General features: G+C 38.7%; 1 protein-coding gene across 2 annotated transcripts in view; it reads left to right on the forward strand.

Annotated features, from left to right (window-relative positions):
• Positions 1 to 14,736: 14,736 nt before the first annotated feature.
• Positions 14,737 to 21,157, forward strand: part of arid3c (AT rich interactive domain 3C (BRIGHT-like)) — a 111,144-nt gene continuing 104,723 nt past the window's right edge. For both annotated transcript variants that reach the window (XM_070965362.1, XM_070965363.1), the window contains exons 1-2: positions 14,737 to 14,942; positions 15,238 to 15,885. In XM_070965362.1, the coding sequence (XP_070821463.1) occupies positions 14,904 to 14,942; positions 15,238 to 15,885 (687 nt within the window). In that variant the 5' untranslated portion in view covers positions 14,737 to 14,903. The remainder of the gene's footprint in view (positions 14,943 to 15,237; positions 15,886 to 21,157) is intronic.

Below are 21,157 nucleotides of genomic sequence, written 5' to 3' on the forward strand. Positions count from 1 at the left end.
TATAAAACAAACTTGTACCCTCAATCAAAAAAACACCACACCAATAAAAACAAATGTGTCCAGCAACAATTATTAAGAAAACACAGTCAGACTGTCCAAAGCTGGCAAAGACAAGTTGATTGGAACATCTTTCACTCCTCTGATAAACCAAAAACAGAGCATTACAACCCTAATAAGAGTACTTTTAACACTGGGCCCTATTTTTGGTCCAGAAACCCTGAAAATTTAAGATGGCTCAGCAAGTCTGAATTAAGCCTATAAAAGTCATTCTTTTTAGCACTGACAGGCTTTCATTGTTGTTGCAAGGGTGTGACATGTAACAGAAAAATTCTCCGTAAATTTGTGGGTGGAGAGTTGTTGCAAGAAAACAACAGTGTGAATGTGAGTGACAAGCAGAAGCAGCCATCCAGAGAAGAGCAGAGAAACAAAGTTTGTATGCAGGAAAAAATGAATAGATCGTGTTTGTGTATGGAATCGCGGCAGCAGAATGTGTCCAATGTGTCTCAGAGAGGCTTCGATGGACAGGAGACAGGGACATGCTGCATGTGCAAGTGTGGCTGCACAATCTTTACAGTCCTCCAATGATTTTGTTCTGCAGCCCAAGGACTTTAGGGGAAAGCTTTTTCCTGTCCATCTGCATGAGTACTTTCTGGATGAATTCATAGTAATTCTTCAGCTCCTTGGGGTAGGCCAGGTTCAGTGCATAAATGACTCCCAGCATTAAAGCTCAAGCTTGGGCTGGAGATGGAATGTCGTCCAGGATGATGACTCCCTCAACAAAAAGTCCGATGTCCTCGTAGTGTCCATTCATTACACTCTCCTTGTTGATCACATAAATGCCCATTGTGGCTTTCTGTAGGTCTCTTTGAATGTCATCTCCTTCAATGTCCTTAATATTCAAAGGAAATAAGGAAAAGGGTAAATGCCATATACTTTATGTGATAAATGTGACAAATACTCATTTTGGTCACATACCATACCAACATCAACACAAGGAGTGTCCACAGATATATATGATATTTTTTTTACTGTGGAAACTGTAGTAAGTGGCATCAGAAGCTAGTATTACTGGTCTTAAGACATCAGCCTGCTGAAGTTTTTGAACACATTTACAGATCTGTGTGCTTAGGATAAAAATCATGTGCAAAGATTTACTTTCAGTTAAATTTTTCAACAGATGGCTTTACATGATCTTCAAGCACTTTTTGATATGATGCAAATTTCAAAGGTGAATCTAGAGTGTAAGTTGCTCAGTCCCCGAGGCAGTAAATCAACCTGAAGCTATAACCATTTAAAACCATGATTTACAGTTGGCATGAAGTTCTTCTCCTGCAAAGCTGCCTTTGGTCTGCACCAAACATGGTTATGGTTACTTTGGCCAAACAACCCTATCTCTGATTCATCTTCACCATAGTTTTGCTCTAAAAACGCTTTTGTTTGACATCCTATGGATGTCAGATTGTCAGTCTTATATGTATCTTTAATAATAAGCATTTTTTTCAAAGTGTTTGTGTTGAAAAAGCCAGCAATTTTCATTGCTGTTCACATTGGAATGCCTCTAATTCTTTTAGTGCTCAATCGCAGTAGAGAGTTTTAAAATGCCCAATGGCTTGCAATAACTACTGGCCAAGTGACATCAAAATATTTTCATAAATAGATCAATTACACTTACCATGTACTCCCGAATGAGATCTCCATCATTCTCACCAAGGTAGAGGCAAAGTGCCTTGAGGACTGCTGTCCTTTTGAAGACAACATCCCCAGTAGCCTGCGAAAAGGGAATCCACTGAGTAAAGCGTTCCTAAACACAATATCCAGCCTTTGGATAAAAAACAATATAATAATTAAGTATACATATATTTACCTCCTGTAAGACGTGAAGATGTTTGGCAATTTTTTGCCCAGTAACACCTCCTTTCATCTGTAAAGTGGATGTTAGCTGGGGAAAAAGATTATCCAACTGCTCCATAAATCTGCTCTCCAGGGGAAGCGTTGTTATGCGCTGGAATTCACTATTTATCTATTATACACAGAGAAAAAGAAAAGAAAGAGAACTGTTTAATTGTCGGAGTAATTTGTAATCAAGGCATATACAGTGAGTTTTAGTCAACTTAAAGCTGTTAACACAGTAATAGAAAACCCAACAGTGCATTTGTAAGCTACAGGGTCTATATAACCTCCTATTTTTTCCTGTAAAAAGGAGTAGTGACAAGTAGTCACAACAGTGACAGGTATACTTGCAGTGTAGTTGGTGGAGCAAGCGAAAAACATCTAGGTCTAAGAGCTAGATACTTTTCCCTCAGAAGTAGGTAGAGACCAAGCCAAAGCTAAAACAGTGAATAATAAACACATTAATTGACATAAAAAGGGCTTTTTCTGCCCCCAGGTGGCCAAAATAAATTAATGTAAGAACCTGCATTGCACCACCAAGCGTGTCACCTTTTGTGTTAACTTACCAGTCTTTAAATTTGAACACATACTGAAACTGCATAATTAGAAGACACATGCTATGGGGCAAAAGCAAACATGTTTTACCTCATCAATGTGGAAAAGCGCAGGCCATCTGGCTTTCAACTCTCCGGCAGTTGAATTTCCCTCCACCACCTCTCTTCTTCGGAAGGAGAATGTTTTTGCCATCTTTTCTCTGATGGTTGATGCACAGTTTCTTTTTCTGACATCATTCAGTAGTTCAACTCTCACATTTTCAAGACTTTCATCCGTTTCGCCAGCAGGGTGTGAAGGACAATAGTTGACCTCAGCCTTTTTCGTTTTTTTTTACATTTTTTGCTGGACAGCATTCATCTCTTGCTTTGCTTTTTAAAGCATTTACAGTCACTTCAGGACAGCCAATGTTTCACATCTTCGTCCTGTAGTTAGCCATTTTATATTTCAGGCTTATCATCCAGCCATAGTAACCAGTGGCAGATGGCTCTTGCAAACAGGGAAATTTTTTGATTAGTGCCCCTGCTACCTCATCTATTTGGTAGTTTTGTGGATATGCTGTATATTGGAAAATTTCCTCAGCCAGCTTCTCTAAGATGCCAGACTTCAGTCCTGGAGTAATCTTCAGTCTATTGCCAGTTTCGCTGAAGGTCTCATTTCCACGCTGAAGCTCCACCTCCACATTGTATGGAAAGCATGGTATGGGAAATGCACGTGGCCATGCACGCGTTCTTAGCTCATTGTCTGAATGTTGCAGAATGATGGTGTTATCAGAGTTGGACGAAGACAATGACGTCACACTGAGAGCACTGTGAACGCTTGCTGAATTTTCAGAGGGCCCAGGAGTGCATGGTGTATCCTGTATGTACACCAGCTTGATTGTACTTCTGTCTTGAATGTCTTGTAATGATGCAACATTCATGAACTCATTATTGAAGTCGGGATCCATAAACTGAATACGAAAGTCTCTTTCAATTCCAAATGTTTGGCGAATTGTATTGCATAACTCCGTCAAACTTTTTGGCATTCCTGAATGAAGGTCGAGTCTTCTAAAGTCATCCTCTTCCAAGATGACTCTCAGCTTCAGATGCTCTGCCATTCCTTAATCTAATTATCAAAAGAGAAAAGAAAGCATTTTATTAAACTGGTACTTGGTATTATTGACACATAAGTATAGCTTTTTCTTGAAAAGTAAGGCTGAGTAGGAACATACTGCAACACAGTTGTATTGTGCAGTTAAAATGCATTTTAACTGTACAAATATTCTGTGTAAAGTGACCAAAAACCCAAACACTATGTTTTGCTGTTTTGTGCTTTGTGTTGCAGTTCTTCCTTTTGAATGTACATTATGTTAGTCACAAATAAATTCATACACATTTATAAGATAAATGGCAACATGAGGGTGATTAGATAAATGTCAGGCTGGTTAATTTCTGTTAAGACAATTCTTAAAGAATTTTTTTCTATCTATACTAAACAAAATTGGTCCTCAAGACAGAAATTTAGGCATCCCTCTTGTTACCTTGTGTATTAGTACATGAACTCATGCAACAAAAACAACATGATTTACCATTATCTAACCTTGTGCGTTTATGAATCTTTTAAGTGTCACCATTCGTCGGCCTCCGATCCTGTAATTTGCCACGGGGTACTGGTCTACCAAGGCATCATGTTGAATGAGGGACACTTTAAATGTAGGATCTAACTCAAATGCTCTCAAATGCTCCCAATACCAAGCACTCAGCTCTCTAATAATAAAGCTCAAGCTATTTTCCACAACAACCATCTGGACAACTTCTCCAAAATCTGGCAAGCCACCAGATGTGCCATGAACAACAATCATGGCATGCCTGTAGTTCACTCCATTAACGGATGCATTCTTTGTGAGCTGAATGTGGGTAATATCAGGGTATGCATGCTTCAGAGCCTTCTGTACATCCTGATGCAAAATGTCAACAGAGACAGTTGACACAGCTGAGACAGTCAAGCTAGGCTTTTCGTCTGTGGTTGACTCCAGGTGATATGCCATCAAGAACTGATGTTTCACTGCCAGGGACAGGAGGATGTTTTTAAAGCAGCGTGTGTGTCGAACAACCTGCTTAAAAAAAACTGTGCTTTGCCTCAAACCTCATAGTCCACATTCCAACTAGTGGACCAAAAAATCGAATCATCTGTGGATAATGTTCCACAAAATGATGTTTCGGTGACAGCTTCATACCAGGAAACACCTCTTGTAACCTACATCTGTGGTCACAAATTCTGACTTCAAGGAAAGCAATTGATTGTTCTGTGTGTATTGGCGTAACAACTAGTTCAGCAATATCTTTAAGGTCCAAAATGACCTGCCAGGCTGGCTCATCTGGGGGTACCAACTTTCCAACCAGAAATGGAAGGAATCGTAAGAGACTCCAATTTTCGTGAGCATTTCCTCCAATACTTTTTTTTAGCATGAATGTCCTGGGAATAGCATGAGGCCTGTTACGCTTATCTGCCCATTTGTATGGAAATTTCAGAATGGACTCATTGAGTTCATCAAGTGTGAAATATTTTTTTGAAATGAGCAGATTTAGACAGTATGCTAACTCAACTGGTAATATGCCTTCAAAGATGTCATGTGCGACATCAGGAGGGTAGCCCGTGCAAACACTGAAATGAGAAAGATGTGCAGAGAACACACATGGCCTTTTAACACCGTAACATGGTTTTGCATTAGCCTGTGCTAAACTTACATGCATTTCATGTGTCTCTTTGCTTCTGAGAGTAAATGCACCTGAGCTCACCTCCTTTTCCTGAATTTCAGACTTTTGTGCCTCACAAAACCGGCAAATGTACTCACCTACAAAACTCTCAATAAAGCCAGCAACCCCGTGTGCTCCCAAATTGTCAGCTATGACACACTGGATTGTGCCCCTAACAAAATCCCCCAAATGAGCAATAAAAATACCTTCATTTTCCAACGTCACAAGATCCTTCAACAAGGGCTCTAGGATCCTTTCATATCCATAACTTTTCACATCTTCAGATCTGCACAGCAAAGCCAAATAAATGGAAGACAACGAAGAATGGCAACCAGGAGCCAAATTGGTGAGAGTCCAATAAACAGCACAGATCTTATGCTTTTTGCGTGATGTGCCAAGCGGATTACATATCTAGAAATCATCAACATACAAATTCAATAGCACACGCAACTCATCTCCTGATAAAAAACTGCTGTCCTAAAAAAACAAACCATCTCTAAATGACCGATAAAGCACTTCTTCCCCTCTTTTCTCTGATATGAAACTGCAATCCAAAACTTTCCTAAGAATGTGACCATCAGTGAAAAGCTTCTGCAAAACTTTTAATACTGGAACATATTGCAGGGTTCTTTCCCTTTTTTATCCAATATATATTCTATGGGTTCCACCACTTTAAAATTGTCCTTGTAGTATTTCTTGCGCTTAAAGGATGTTGCCAAAGGACACCCTTTACCAATTGACCTATAAACAGGATTAGATGTAGACAGAACAGATGCAAGTTCTTTAATTACTGACTGGTCAACTTGCTGGCTGTAGCTATTCAATGTGTCTTGTATCACATGTGTTGTACTACACAAAGATGCTGTGCTCAATAAATACTGAATTCTTCCAGCAATTCATCAATTGCAGCACTTGGCACATGAAAAATATTTTCTAGTTTTAATAACACTGCTGCAAGTTTTTGTTGTATTATGTTGGGCTGATCCTTTGATGTATCTAATTCAACATCAGACTGACTTTCATCACAGAATTCCTCACTGTTTGCAACACCAGACTCAGAACTTTTTTCCACAGAAGCTCCTTGGACTACACCATCCTTAAAATGTTCCAATGAATGCAAGCTGTGCTTCCGACTTTTGTGTGACTTGAAGGTGCTGTATACATTGCATTTGTAATCACAGCCTTTAAACATACAAATTACTGTCTCATTGTTTTTCAGATGATGGCCTATGTGCACAAAATAGTCATGCTCTGATCCGAGTTCTCTACAACCACACAAATGACAAGAAAATGTTGTAAATACGTCAGATTCCTTTAAGGTATTAGGATGATTCCTTGACAAGTGTGAATGAAGTGCATTCCAACTCTTAAAAATGCATGGACAATTTGTATATATGCACTTAATATTATGGCCACGCCCAAAATACCTATGTTTTAGTCTGCAGTGTTTAAGGAGCTCTGATCGGCTAGACACTTTAGCACCACAATCTTTACACTGCCACATAAACTAGACGAACAAAGAGAACAAAAGAGAAGGAAAAAACATTAATTAGGGTTTTACAGTCACATTGTGTGCAGGCAGGCTTAATGTAATTCATACCTGAAAGAACCTGCATGTGAACTGATGTTAGTTAATAACCATACGAAGCCCACAGTAGGCAAGAAAGATACAATACTTCAGTTACAGAATATTCATCCTTGATTCATCAGATTTCTGAAAGTTTTGTTTAAAAAAATGAATCAGTTTGACCTGACAAATCACTTTAACAATTATGTTGGAAACCCATTATAGCACTTACCTAAACAACAGAAAGCCTTCAACAAGTTGAAGATCAGATACCTGACAAAAGGAGCAGAAACACAAATACATAAAAGTCAATATGAACTTAAAAAGACAATGTTCTTATCATTATTTAACTTTGTGTCAAGCAGTGACATAGTCACTGACTAGTAAATGATATGATGCAAATAGACTAGATCTATTTGTTGACCTAATAATGTGATGACAAACATAACACAATAATTAGTGTATAAGCTGATCAAATCAATACTTTGAACAGTCATGTGAACTGAACTGGCAGACTACAGTTGTATATCTCCTGAGCTCACCTGGAGCAGCCCTTGTTTTCCTCTGCACAAAGCCGTCGTGTGACGCTAATTAGTCCGCAGCAGCAAAGCACGTTATATCAGCCTTCACAAACTCCCGCTGATTAAACGCGATTTACTAATAAACGTAAGGGCTGATTAATGTTCCAAAACTCACGCTAGAAGACGGTGAAAACGCTAGCTCAGCAACCTTTAGGCAACGAGCAGCTTATAATGCAACACTCTCCCGACAAGACCGTTTGCTTGTTTTCTCTCAATTTGAATACGAATTTCTCAACACGCACTTGTCACAGAAAACATGATATGACGCGATATAAAGAGAACATTTCGCCATATTATTCTAAGGCAGTAGAAAACTGCCGAAATATTTTTACCATGAAATACATCACTGAGTTATTTTCATTTCAGGCCGTTTACAATTCAAAATGCTCCACTTACCAAAGAGGTTTCACATTAATAGCAGAAACCGTGATAACCCCGACAAACCTTACCAGTAAGCTTTCACATGTTCAGTTGTGTGCTAAATTGTGTACACTGTAAAATTACAAACGTACATACTTACCACAAGTCAGGAATGGCAAATGTGCAGGCCAGGCAGAAGAAAATGTAAAGCTGCACGGCATTAAATTCTTAATTAAACTATGGCAGACTTTGTTTCTGGTCTCCACGAATTAAAAAGAATTCTAAAAAAAAAAGACTGTAACGATTACTTTTAAGCAACTCACTTGAACTTAGCTAGCTAAAGTTACTCAGAAACATTGACGTATATAGTTTATAGCTGCACCAATATCGCTCTTGAACAAAATTGTGTTTTAAGTATAAATAAACCATGACTAAAGCAAAAGCAGAAACACATCAATGATTATTAAAAGTTTACTTACCAAAAACTGTCTTGGTAGAATGTTTTACTCCGAGCACATGACGGTTGCACCAGATTTTGAAAAAAAAAAAATGCATCTGCAAATGGCGCGTGTGTATGGGCATGCGCAAACGGGAGCAGAATGTGGAAATTAAAATGTACATTTTTTTTTCATGCTACATTTACCCGAATAAAATGGACTTGTTTTAAATTCCGAAAATATATGTTGGAATTAATTAAATTATTTAAAAATAGATGCATAACACATTAAATTCTATAAAGCAGACTAGATTAAAACATGGTACATCTAAAAGGGGTCAGAATCATTTTTTTCAGTGCACCTAGTACCAAAGACTAGATTCATTTTATATGTATCACCATCAATATATGTCTCACCTTATATCATTTATGTATCATTATTGTTGCACTAATGTCACACACTATATCCTTTGCACGTGTGAAACTTAGAAAGGGATATGACAGATGATGAGAATCTTCATTACTATGTCCACTCATCTCATATCCTTTGCATTTATCAAAATGTGTGGTTTTTACTGTGTGATTTGCCAGTGTGTTACTACTGTATGTTATAACTGGAACTTTGATATTGCATTATGAAACCTGGAAACTTATTGCTAAGTGTTTGTGAGTGCTTTGTGCTCATGAGTTGCTTTTACTGAGTGTTTTTTGCTCAAAAGTTAATAAGGATCTCTGCTACTAATAGTCAGGTTGAACCAGCATTGCTGTGTCTTTACAGTCGCAAAGGGGGGAGATGTAGTATAATTTTTTTCCTACGCAGACATATGATGACTTGAGTAACAGACGTATAATCTTTTCCTACCTAGACATGTGATGATTTGAGAAACAGATGTATAAATCTTTTCCTATACAGACATGTAATCATTTGTGAAACAGATGTGTCAGCTATCGTGTTGTGATGTAAGCAGAGCACTGATGACCAGAGAAACAGCTGTGGCAACAATCGTGTAGTACTACTGTGTTGAGCATTGAGCAAAGATATGATGGTACTCATGTGCATGCTTCCTGTGACTTGCCTATGATTCGTGTCTTGGCAGCTGCTTCTTCTTTGTGTGGTGAACAGTATAAAAGACAGAACACAGACCACTGTAGGTCAGAATCCTTCGGGTTTGTACCTCGAGCATATCTGAATTATTCTCCTTGTCGGAAATAAAGTATTTTGCTCTTCAGACTTCTGACTCCTGGAGATTTTTTGAATACCATCAAGGGGATTTTTCCTGAACAATTGGACACAGCTGAATTTTGATTTTGTGGCTTTAAAACTTTGGCTTTAACAATTTACAACACCTCCTCAAAGGTGAGTCGGAACTAGCTTTAATGGGGTTTGCAAAGCAAAGACAAAGCACCACCAAACACACAGACCCCAGCACAAACTTAAGTCTGGGATTAGAAGTCCTGGAGCTTGAAGAGACTTCTGGTGGTGGACCACAAAAAAATGTTCTCTTTCCAAACTCGTCGATCCACTCCGATCAAGCTACAGTGTCAGACAATGAAGAGCTGACGCCCCCTAGCACAATCTTGGTGGTTCAACTTGAATCAGAAGAGGACCTTACCACCAAAAACCCTTCGGTCCTCCAAGGTGAACCACCCTTTTACTAACTCTTGTGCCACTTCATTGAAAAAGGAATTGCACGAAACACTTGAGGATGAACTGGTGCATGAAGCACTGCTTGACACAGCGGCTGACATCAACTTAATGTCAGCAGTACATTTCAACATGCTGCAGGCTGTAGCACATCAATTGAAAAGGGACTTGAGGCTAGACGCCTGCTCACTTGATGTCCAACCCTACTGTCCCACCAGCACCACCTTGACAAATCTGGCTTTGGTGCAACTGACGATCGGCTCAATGACACTTGTTCACCCTGTGTACATGTCTCAGGCGAACACCGTTTCGCTCCATATTGGTAAAGATCTTCTTAGTCGATTCAACCCCTTAATTGATTTTAAACACTTGAAGCTCTGGGCACAGGACTACGAGCCTCTGCCCATCTCTTGCCATCTGCTGTAATGGAAGTGTAATGGCATCATAATATCAAACTGCAAACCGGTCAAGCACCAAGAGTTGTCTGAAACATGTGACCACCTTGCAAAGATGCATGACATGCGAATCTACTGCAAAAAGGTCAGAGGTCACTTTCGTGTCCCAAGGACAGACAAAGAGCTCAATGACCTGGCAGACGATCTGGCCAAACAATGTGCAGTTTCAGGAATAATCTGGAACTTCAACCCAGACTCAGGCCTTTCTCCTTCCAAGATGATGATGGGTTGACAAAAGACCCTGCCAGTACACCTGCTTTATCAACCAGGTGAGGCCAGCATTGCAACAACCTACACAACGCATCAGTACATGGCTGACTTGAATGAACAATTGAAGGCTTTGTTCTACTTCACCCAGAAAAACTTGAGTGAAAGCGTGAAAGGACGCAAAGCCTATTATGACCAGGAAGCATCACATGACGAGCTCCAAGTGGGGGAAAAAGTGTGGTACGACATCTTTGCCCCAGCCATTGGAGTAACCAATTAAGGTCCTGGGAGGCTCACTCGCAAGCTCCTTCCCCACTGGGCAGGTCCTTATGTGATCACGGACAAGCTCTCTCCGGTGGTGTACCAGATCCAGGTAAGGAAAGGTCAGAGAGGACCTGCGTACACCACAATCAGATAAAACCACACCAAACCCCCATGGGATTAAACAGGGATGTCAGGGTCTCAGTTAGGAATTAGGTGTTAAATACATAACACTCACACAGTTAGGGGACATTAATCACTGGTTGGAAGAATTAACAAATTTGGAGGAACCAATATGCAAGGAGCCTGTCTCACTATTAACCAGATGATGAATTTGTGACTGACTAAGGCTAGCATGGGAGTCCACTGTTGAGACATGCCATTGAATTAAATGCTGATGGGATCACATCCTTAAATTTATCTACAGTGATATCAGACAGTGTGCTTGTGCTTCTTTGTATGGGATTGTCCATACTTGTAGAATTTATTTTTAATGTCATCAGTTCATCATAGAATATGTGAGTTCATACACTATAATATTTTAAATGTGTCGTAAGTTTTAGCACATCAGCAACATTTTGAAGAAGAAAAGGGTGAAAGGACAAGGTAGAGTAGTAAGACTGTATGTGCTCAGCTGATGAGGAAGAAAGATCTCGTGTTGATGATTGATTCCTGCATTAACTTCATCTTCAATTAACTGCAAAACAAATGACGCATATTTCCAGGCTTTCCCAAGAACTGCTGAAACAATTCCATTTATTTGTTAAAAGTATTCTAAAGAATTATTTTACTTGGTTGTGTTTAAGTTGAGGAAAAGTAGTCAAATAAGCAGGTTAATTATCATTGACAGAATGAGATAAAACATTTAAGGATTAACCTGTTATGATTTTGAGATTGAAGTAGGGTTTTGTTGCTGTTGAAGGTTTTTCATGTCTTGGATGAATTCATATTTAATTCAGCTGCCTATTTGCTGTAGTAGGGACAGAGGAGCAGAAACAATAGGGAGGTGAGAGGTATGAACAGTGGATCTCAAACGATGCCTTCTGAACCACATGACAAAGTCATTATACTTCTTCTAATAAAAAAGGATAAATAAATCATTGAAGAGTTTATGCCCTGTGAGAAGCAGCTAATTAGCGTGGCATCATTAGTGGAAGTGGTCAGTTTGTGACAGTCGTGAAGCAATTGATTGCACTGGTCGACAATCCCTAGAGGTTAATCATTGACAGGATGGAAGGGTCAACCTCTCCATGGCTCAAGGCATGCAGGATTGGTCAATAATCCTTCATCTGGTGAGAATTTGGCTTGAGGAATTCATGCTTGAGGAAATGTATATGTGTGTCATCTTCTTAAGCACAAGTCACTTCACTGCTTGCTTTCATGTTCCTGTTGTTGTTGCTGTGTCCATATGTGAAATATTTACTAACTCAATAGATTGGATTCTGCATTGTTTCTTTCATAAAAAAAAAAAAACCTCTTCACTCATTTTAAACACTTTTACACTGACAGACAAAAATGTAATCTCCTCCACCCAAATATTTTCCATTATTTTTTGGTTTGTCACTGCTGTAACATTCATGATGGACCAAATAACAACAAAGGAACAAAATTGATGCAGCCAGATGAGCCTAAGTTTGCTCGTTCTCTTTTCTTGTCAAAACCTAGTACCTACATTCCAACAGTGCAACTGGATCTCTGACTGTATGGTCAGAGATTGGGGTGTGCTATGCCACTAGTAGTTAATGTAGTGTGGAGCCTTGAGCAGAGATGAGGTGCAGGCTGCAGTGGTCTGGTCTGGTGAACTTTTTTCATTTTCAGACAGACCCAGCTGATGCTGGCTCAGGTGACACAAATTGAGAACTTAAAAATTATCAGAATTTACATTGGGACAAGGCCGTGAGTCAGAATGCACTCTTCTCCTCTGCCAGTCCTGTCCACTAGCCCAGTGCTTTTATGTGTTTCCAGTTTTAATGAGGTAATGTATGTATGATGGATACTGTTCATCAACCAAGGACTGCAGGGAAGGGTGTATAGGGAAAATGTGAAAAACAGGGTTGATGGTGAGGGAGAACACAACACATGACATTATATAGTAATCATAACCGCTGTTCGTGGACACACATTGATACTCTTAAAGAGGCATCACATTTATATTTATACAAATCTTGCTCACAACACATGAACTAAGACCAAGATCCTGATTAAATCAACCTCTCAGTAGTAACACATCACGCACAGGGTAATTCAAAATTTGTTCTGAACAATAGGCTCCTGTAATAAAGTAATGTAAATGAGTAAAAGATGGACCAAAAACTCATATTTGTTCTTTTTTTTTATTAGCAAAATTGGTCTGGCCTTCAGGTCTGTGAATGTGTGAAGTGTAACACTGCCTCAGCTGTTCAAATGAAGTCTACTGATCTGCCACTAGATAGTGCTGTTCTACTACACACTGTGTCAAGCTTTTACAGCACATGGTTTACATTCCAGGGATGCTAGAATCTTCAAAACTCTTTTTTACATTCCTGCATCAAACCAGCATTGGGCCATTTACGTAGAGCAATACGTAATACATAGAATAGTTTTAATATATAAACAATGTGATCGTTTCAGCAGTTATTGGGCATGTCTAGACATATGTGTTATTTGTTTTGCAGTAAGTTAATGCAGGAATTGATCATCAGCACAGCACATTCCTCATCAGCTGAACATGTACAGTCTTACTACTCTATATTGGTCTTTCACCCTTTTTCTTCTTCAAAACTCTGCTGATATACTAAGACTTAACTTAAAATATTTTGTGTATGAACTCTCATACCTACAAATTGATGACATAAAAAGTTAATCCTATAAGTATTAACTGGACAATCCCATAGTGACAAACAAGTACAAGCACACAAAAAACAATGGCAATGTGAATAGTCCCATACTGAAGTGAAAACCAATGAGAATCTTTGATGTCCCTGCACCAATCCTTTCTCTGGTGTACCTGTGGATAAAGTGGACAATAAATGGCTGAAACACTCCCTCCACCATCTAACATTTCAAATTACAAAAGTGGATCTACAATGCTCATTGTTCTTCACTGCAGTGTATGGAAAATAAACAGAGCACACTGACAGGCAAGTAATTTAAACTAGTTAAGCACTTCAATGCTTTTCCCCAAAAGTACTTAATTAGCCATTTAAATGTAACGTCAAAATAAGTGGAATAACAATCAACCACAAAACATACAGAGAAAATAAAATAAATTGCCTTGGGAAAACCTTATATCTGTTAAGTACAATTTCATCTTATTGTAATGCACAAAAATACGGAAACAGTTAATAAAATATATTATTCCTGCATAATATAGATAAATAACATACATAAATTCTGAATAAAAGGTGAAAAGGGTTAAAATGTAGAGATGTTGATCTTAATACCATGCCAATTTGCCATGTCCTTAATTTGTCAAGTGAAAATTCAACCCAAATGACCTACTGTTTTTCGCCAAGCACCGTCATGTTATAATACTATTCCAGTGCTGCGCCTTGGTGTGTGTGTGTGTGTGTGTGTGTGTGTGTGTGTGTGTGTGTGTGTGTATATATATATATATATATATATATATATATATATATATATATATATATATATATATATATAAAATGAGAGAGAAAGATACAACAGAGATAATTATGATGTAGCCTGTCTTAATGATAAAGTTTTAAAAACCTGTTTTTCAATTCAATTCAGTTCATTCAATTCAATTTGTATAGCGCCAAATCACAACTGAAGTTGTCTCAGGACACTTTCCATATAGAGCTGGTAAAGACCAGACTCTTTTTTCATTGTTTATGGTATATGCAACCCAAAGAAAAAGATTAATGCGATTATTTATTTACATTTTAAAAGTGTATAACACAGCCGACATTACAGTCGGCGGTTGAGCGTTTACCTGCCGGCCTTCATACTATACTTCAACATTGACGTGCTATTTGCAAATGGAACAGGAGGGCTAATCTCTGCCTCCAGAGGTCATTCTCACTACAGTTGCCACTTGTTGCCAAAAGCAGCTCGGGATTCGACCGTCCATCACAATACATTTCAAGTATTTATTCAGCCAACTACCGAGACCTGCTTATCTAAATGTTGAATGTGGAACGTTACCAGGACTGAAAGAAGACTCTTGTGATCCCGTTGATAATATTCCGGCGCATTTGACAGAGAAAAGCATGGTTGACAACGCAGGTGGAGCAGCTAAATCTACTTTGGTAAGTGGCCAGGCTTTACTTGAACTGGATTATCATACCGAACAACTCTGCTTATTAAGTCTTGTTTGTCAAATGAACTTAGAAATTTAGCGTTTATATTGTTTAATAGTGTTTCAGCAAGATAGTTTTTTTTTCATGCTCGCTTATATTGCAATAGTAAATAGTTAACGTGTTATCCTCTTGACATCGCTCTGTATTTGATTAAAACTATCTATTTGTTATGAGGTTCGAACGTGTTTTAATAGTTCATAGTGCGGTGATAATCATTGCACTCATTCCTCTTGTCCCCACACAGCTAGATTATTTCTCGTCCGTCAGCAGCCCTCAGCTCCAAACTCCCTCCGCCTCCTCCCACAGCCCATTCACCGGTGCCCAGTCCCACCAGCCCGGCAGCGGCGGCATGAAGCTTGAGGCGGTCATGGAGAACCTTCAGCGGCAACAGGCAGCGCGGCTGGCCCTGGAGGAGAAGCTTCGGCAGGCAGAGACTGAGAAAGACCTCCGCTCCATGGTGGAGTCCCAGATACACCACCAAGCACTGGCTTTTCGCCACTACCAGACGGCGATGCGAGGCGCCGTCAGTACCGGAGTTACCAACTCGTCCTCTGGAGTGGCGCTCCCACATATGGTGGTCCCCAAAACAGACGACGACGGGGACTGCTCCAGACCGGGCAGCGACGTTAAGGAACGTGACGAGGAGGAAGATGACATGGTTGAGCATGAGATAATGAGTGAAGAGGAGGAGGACGAAGACAATGTCGGGTTGCACAACTACCAGCACCGACACTCCTCGCTCCAGGGAGACTACCTGCCTAAGCAGAGCGCTCCAATGCATCTCATGTCCCGGGTCCCGGCGGCGATCGCCCCGTCCCGCCTCGCTGAGTCTCCATCGGCGTATCCCCAGTCCCAGCACCACGAGTGGACTTATGAAGAGCAGTTCAAACAGGTAAGACAGCACTAACTCTTCACCCCCTGCAAAACGACTCATCCTAGAGAATAGAATTTCTGAAGATTTTGACAGCAGTTTATTTAATTTCTGAATAATCACGTTGAATTTATTGATTTCCCCCAACACTAGGTAAGTCATTTTTCTGTGAAAGGAAAAGTTCTTCATCAATATAATTGTGAACGTTTTCCGTTTCGTACAGCAAGCTTGTATACAAAGATACCCTATTCACTACTGAACATCATGGTTGACAACATTATTTTACATAGCTGTAGACTTTCTGAAGGAAAAAACATGTTGATAAATGTCCGTCATATGTCCTTTGCATCAGTGAGCACGCAGCAAATATACTTGTAATCTAAAATCTACAGTTTTAGCTAAGATGATCTAATTAAGTTGCTGCTGTGAAAAGTTGAAAATTGTCACCTGCTGGTTTTTATTGAAGAGAGAACTGAGGGACATGCTAGAATGAGACTTTCTGACAAGACATCATTTATAAAGGGGTATAGGATGTAACTAACATATTTATTTATCAGTAAGTAATTTATAAATGCGTTATATATTGATTGATTAAAAAGAACAACATTTAATTGGCTAAGCTGTGAAAAAATCCCTACAGTCCTCTGGACAATACAAACACAGAGAATCTGGATTTAAATCAGTTGTGGGGTTTTTTTTGGTTTTGTTTTATTTTTATGTTGTTTTTTTTTTTTGTTACAACTTATCAAGCATTACTTGAACAACTACAAACATTTATAGTTGCATTTTTACCAGCTTCTTTGAAGTTAAGTGACAGGTGAGTGTTTTCAGGAAACCCCGCTAAATATGTGTATTCTAGTATTTACTCACTTATAAACCGTTAAAACAGCTTTGGTGTGTGCCTGTTTGGTAATAATGATGCTGGTGATCCATAAATAAATGCTTAACAAGTTTTCAATAAATGGAATTTGATTCAAACATTTTTTCAGAAGGCAAGTGGTTACAGGTCCAGAGAGACTTCAGTCTAGAGGGTTTTCTATGCAACCTTGTTGCCAAAAGTTGCTCTTATCAATGGCTTATAACTGAAAGCTGAAAGTTGATTATTTGTTAATCATTATCAAATTTAACAAAAGCCTTTGTACAGGGTTTTTGTAATGTCTTAGGTCTGTATGTGTTTCATTGTATTGTACATTTATTGAAGGCATTTCTCCTAAAAAGCTCATTTTGTTTTGTTTAGCTAATGGCATTAAATTATTTGAAATACACAATGTTGTCTTCATATTTCCAGTCTGCAACTGGCAGATATATACACTCAGAATGATTGTGGGTGCACCATGTCATCTTTCATTTATGATGTATCATTTAGACTTCACTAAATGTGATGTGTACTTTAGTGACTGCATTTGCACTGCACTTCAAAGCAACTCAATGCATGGAAATGCAATTTAAATAGTGTCTGAAAATCAATAACCTCAATAGTTAAGTGTGGAGGTTGGTGAGATGAGCCTGAGGAGAGAATGCTCGGCATCTATTTCTTTGTTTTCTCTAAATGTTTACGATTCATTAATTGTGCATTTAGCAATATTATTGTCATTGGTTGCATCATCGTCATAGTCATTTGTGTGGATACCTTGATTGACATTTACCATCAAAGGATATGATGTAGGTATTCCTTCTAGTCTGTATTCTGTCAAGTAATTAGATCTTATGAGCAATGGAAAAACTTTAGAAGATTAATTTAAAATATATATACACACCTATTAATGCTATCATAAAACATTTCCTTTTTTCTCAAAATGCTTTTATTTTCATCAAGACAAACGTGTAAAATCAGGGTATACGCTTCAAAGCTTCATCAGGATGTGCAGTTATTGTGGAGTCATTTGTTTGTGGTCATTCAGTGTAATAGTCATGGGACAATAAAAGGTTGCTTATGGCTACCGGGCAGACAGAGTGGAGCCAGCACATTAAGCATGCTCAAAGCTGCAAAACAAAACCACACTGGAAGGCAGTAAGTCCATCTTTGGAAATAGGAACAAGATGTAGGCTAAATATAAAAAGGCCCCACTGAGGTGGATAAGTTTTAATCTGATCTGAACCAAAAGATACCAGCTAGTGTCTATAGTAGCTGCTAAATCACTTCTATAGACTTCAGAAGCAACATGGGATATATACTATATAGTTTCTTGCTTTCTTGCCTCACAGCAAGAAGGTTGCCGGTTCGATCCCTGGGTCAGGCGGGGCCTTTCTGTGTGAAGTTTGCATGTTCTTCCCGTGCATGCGTGGGTTCTCTCCGGGTACTCCGGCTTCCTCCCACAGACCAAAAACATGCTCATTAGGTTAATTGATGACTCTAAATTGTCTGTAGGTGTGAGTGTGAGTGTGAATGTTTGTTTGTCCTTGCATGTGGCCCTGCAATCGGCTGGCGACCGGTTCAGGGTGTACCCCGCCTCTCGCCCATTGTAGCTGGGATAGGCTCCAGCCCCCTGCAACCCCGGAAGGGATAGGCGGTATAGATAATGGATGGATGGATAGTTATTTGCTTTCACTTTTATTTACATATTATTTTACAAGCATTCTTAAATAGTGTAATACAAAAAAGTAACTGCCACAGACCTCTGATAACTAGGCTCTGTGTGGAAAGGTTCTAGAGCTGGATGATTCTTAACGTGATAAATTAAAGGGATTTATGTTCAAATAACATAGAGCAATGTGCTTACAAATATTTTTACATTTATGTACAATATATATTTCAAATAAAATAATTTAATTTAAATAATATTTTATTGATTTTTCATTAACAAACAAACAAAGATCCAGACAACACAGCTCTTGCAAGTTTACAAAAAAAAGAAAAAAGAAAAACACTCCTTGTTTATTTGTAGAGGCGTAGGGTGGATGTCCTTTCTGCAATAAATGTACAATATTTGTGCACTTGAATAATAATAATAATGAAATGAAGTTATTTAACAATATGTTGAAGTAGTTAAAATTAGTAGTCTTACAACTGCCTTTGAGGGCAACTATAATGCTGATGTGGCCCAGACTGAAAATGAGTTTGATACCCCTGCTATAGAACAAGATAACTCATTTCAAGCTGCACCAATGGTGTTAAATGATATACACTATTGCTTGTCCGTGTCAAAACAGTACCACACTAGATACAGCAACATTTACTTCAGTGGCTACAGGGTGAAAGAATAGGTCATAATGTGCTCACAGTTACTTCTGCCATTGGAATCAAAAGACTAAGTTTCCTAAAAGGATCTGTCAGTGGCACAGATACAGAAAATCACTCTTCAGTGGGGTGTCTTGGTTCCTGAACAAATCTCTGGTTAAGTTTAGAAAGAGCTTGGGGTGTGTTGTGTAGTGAAGTGAGTGTGTCGCAGTAACTTTGGTGTATTGTGTAGTCTATGAGACTGCAGATAGCTCCTTTTTGAAGAAGATACTGAGCATATATGACAAAAAGCCCTGAAAGACAGAGAGAATGAGAAGAGCTGTTACATATGATTTTGGCATCAGCTCAGGAAATGCAGGAAACTTGACCTAGTGGTATTCCAGCTTGGCTCACTCCCCAAAATGCTGGGATCTCCCTGTCTGGCAGTGTGTGTGTAGCTGGGAGTTGGCTCAGTGCCCGACCACACACACACACACACACACACACACACACACACACACACACACACACACACACACACACACTCTCTCTCTCTCTCTCTCTCTCTCTCTCTCTCTCTCTCTCTCTCTCTCTCTCTCTGATACATACATATTATTTACAATAGTGTTGGTGCAGATGTGTGAACCTGTAGGCATCGTACAATCATATGTAGTAATAGTAAACTGAAAGAGAGGAAACTGTAGTAGCCTAATCATCACTGTTTCATGTGAACTCACTCTCAAAAAGCTGGATGTCAATGTCTTGTCCACTCACTATAAAAGATAAAAATATGAAAAATAAGAATATGCTACAAAAAAATTCTCAATAGTTATCAAAAATGCTTATTTAGTTGTAGAAAAACAGATAAAACTTACAAAAATAGTGTTTTAGAATTTATAAAATGTTGAATTGATCCACTGAAATATGAAGGATGTGCAGTACATTACAAAAGCCATCAGAGGGACCTTTGTGGGCTGCAGAATCTTCTTTTTTTAATAATTGAAAATATTTTGAAAAGTTTAGTCAGCATCTGGATCTGGATTTATAACACTCAGGCAAATCCGAATCCATTTACCAAAACACATAACAGAAGTTAAAACAAACATTAAGAGAGGAAAAAAAGTATCAAAAAGCAACCGTAAACTAAAACTAAACAAAATTGTGCCTGAATTTAGTTTTTTATGCCACACAATACAATGACATAAGCAATGCTAGTATGTGCCTGGCATTTCAGGACTGTTGTGGTCTGGTGGTTGTCGAGCAAGGAAAAAACTAAGGTGCTTTCTTAACAAAAGACGGCAACCCAAAATCCACCAGTACAAAAATCCAAAAACCAAAAGCAAATACTAGAAAAACCACAAAATAATAACTAATGGGGAAAACAAGACTAGACCAGGAATACTCACTTTAGAAACTGGGAGACAGGAAAACCATACAACGGGAATGATCCCACAAAGACAAAAGAAACACACAGACTTAAATAGAGGGGGAACTAAACAGACACAGGTGGACGCAATCACAAATCACAAAGGAGAGAAACATATAGGAAGTAAAGTAATGTCCTGCTAACAAACAAATAAGCAAATGGGACTGAAAACTCAACATCAGTAGCTGAGGTACTTAGCTGCAGTTTGTGTTTTGTGAAGTGAAATCAAACAAACAGCAGAATGTCAGTGTGTCAATGACTGTGTCATGCTTGGTGATGCATGGGGTTCGAAACTGTACTATTTGGGCAATCTCTTTCTTTGAACTGGAATATGAATATGAGACTAAATTAATTGTTAAGAGAAGTTTTTGAGGTCCATGTCAGCACATTAAATGTTGCCCATATAAACTAAAATTTAAACTGATCCCTGCTTTGTATTTTTAGTGAAAATCTTCAGACAGACAGCAAAGCTGATTCTGTAGCACTAGACATGAAATTTCCCTGAGTGAATAATGCCATGTAATGAATTGTTTGGACAGCCACTCCCTTTTTGCAACAGTGCAATGATCTTGATACTAGTGCAGTGATTGTGTGCCGTGTCGTTTTTTTGCGACACTGGTTCATGGAAAATTCCAGAAACTAATGACTGAATGAAATGAAAATAGGAATATAAATTATACCAATGTGGCAGATTTATTCAGTTTATTCAG

Source organism: Chaetodon trifascialis, chromosome 6 (assembly GCF_039877785.1).
Source record: "Chaetodon trifascialis isolate fChaTrf1 chromosome 6, fChaTrf1.hap1, whole genome shotgun sequence".
In the NCBI taxonomy this organism is placed as follows: domain Eukaryota; kingdom Metazoa; phylum Chordata; class Actinopteri; order Chaetodontiformes; family Chaetodontidae; genus Chaetodon; species Chaetodon trifascialis.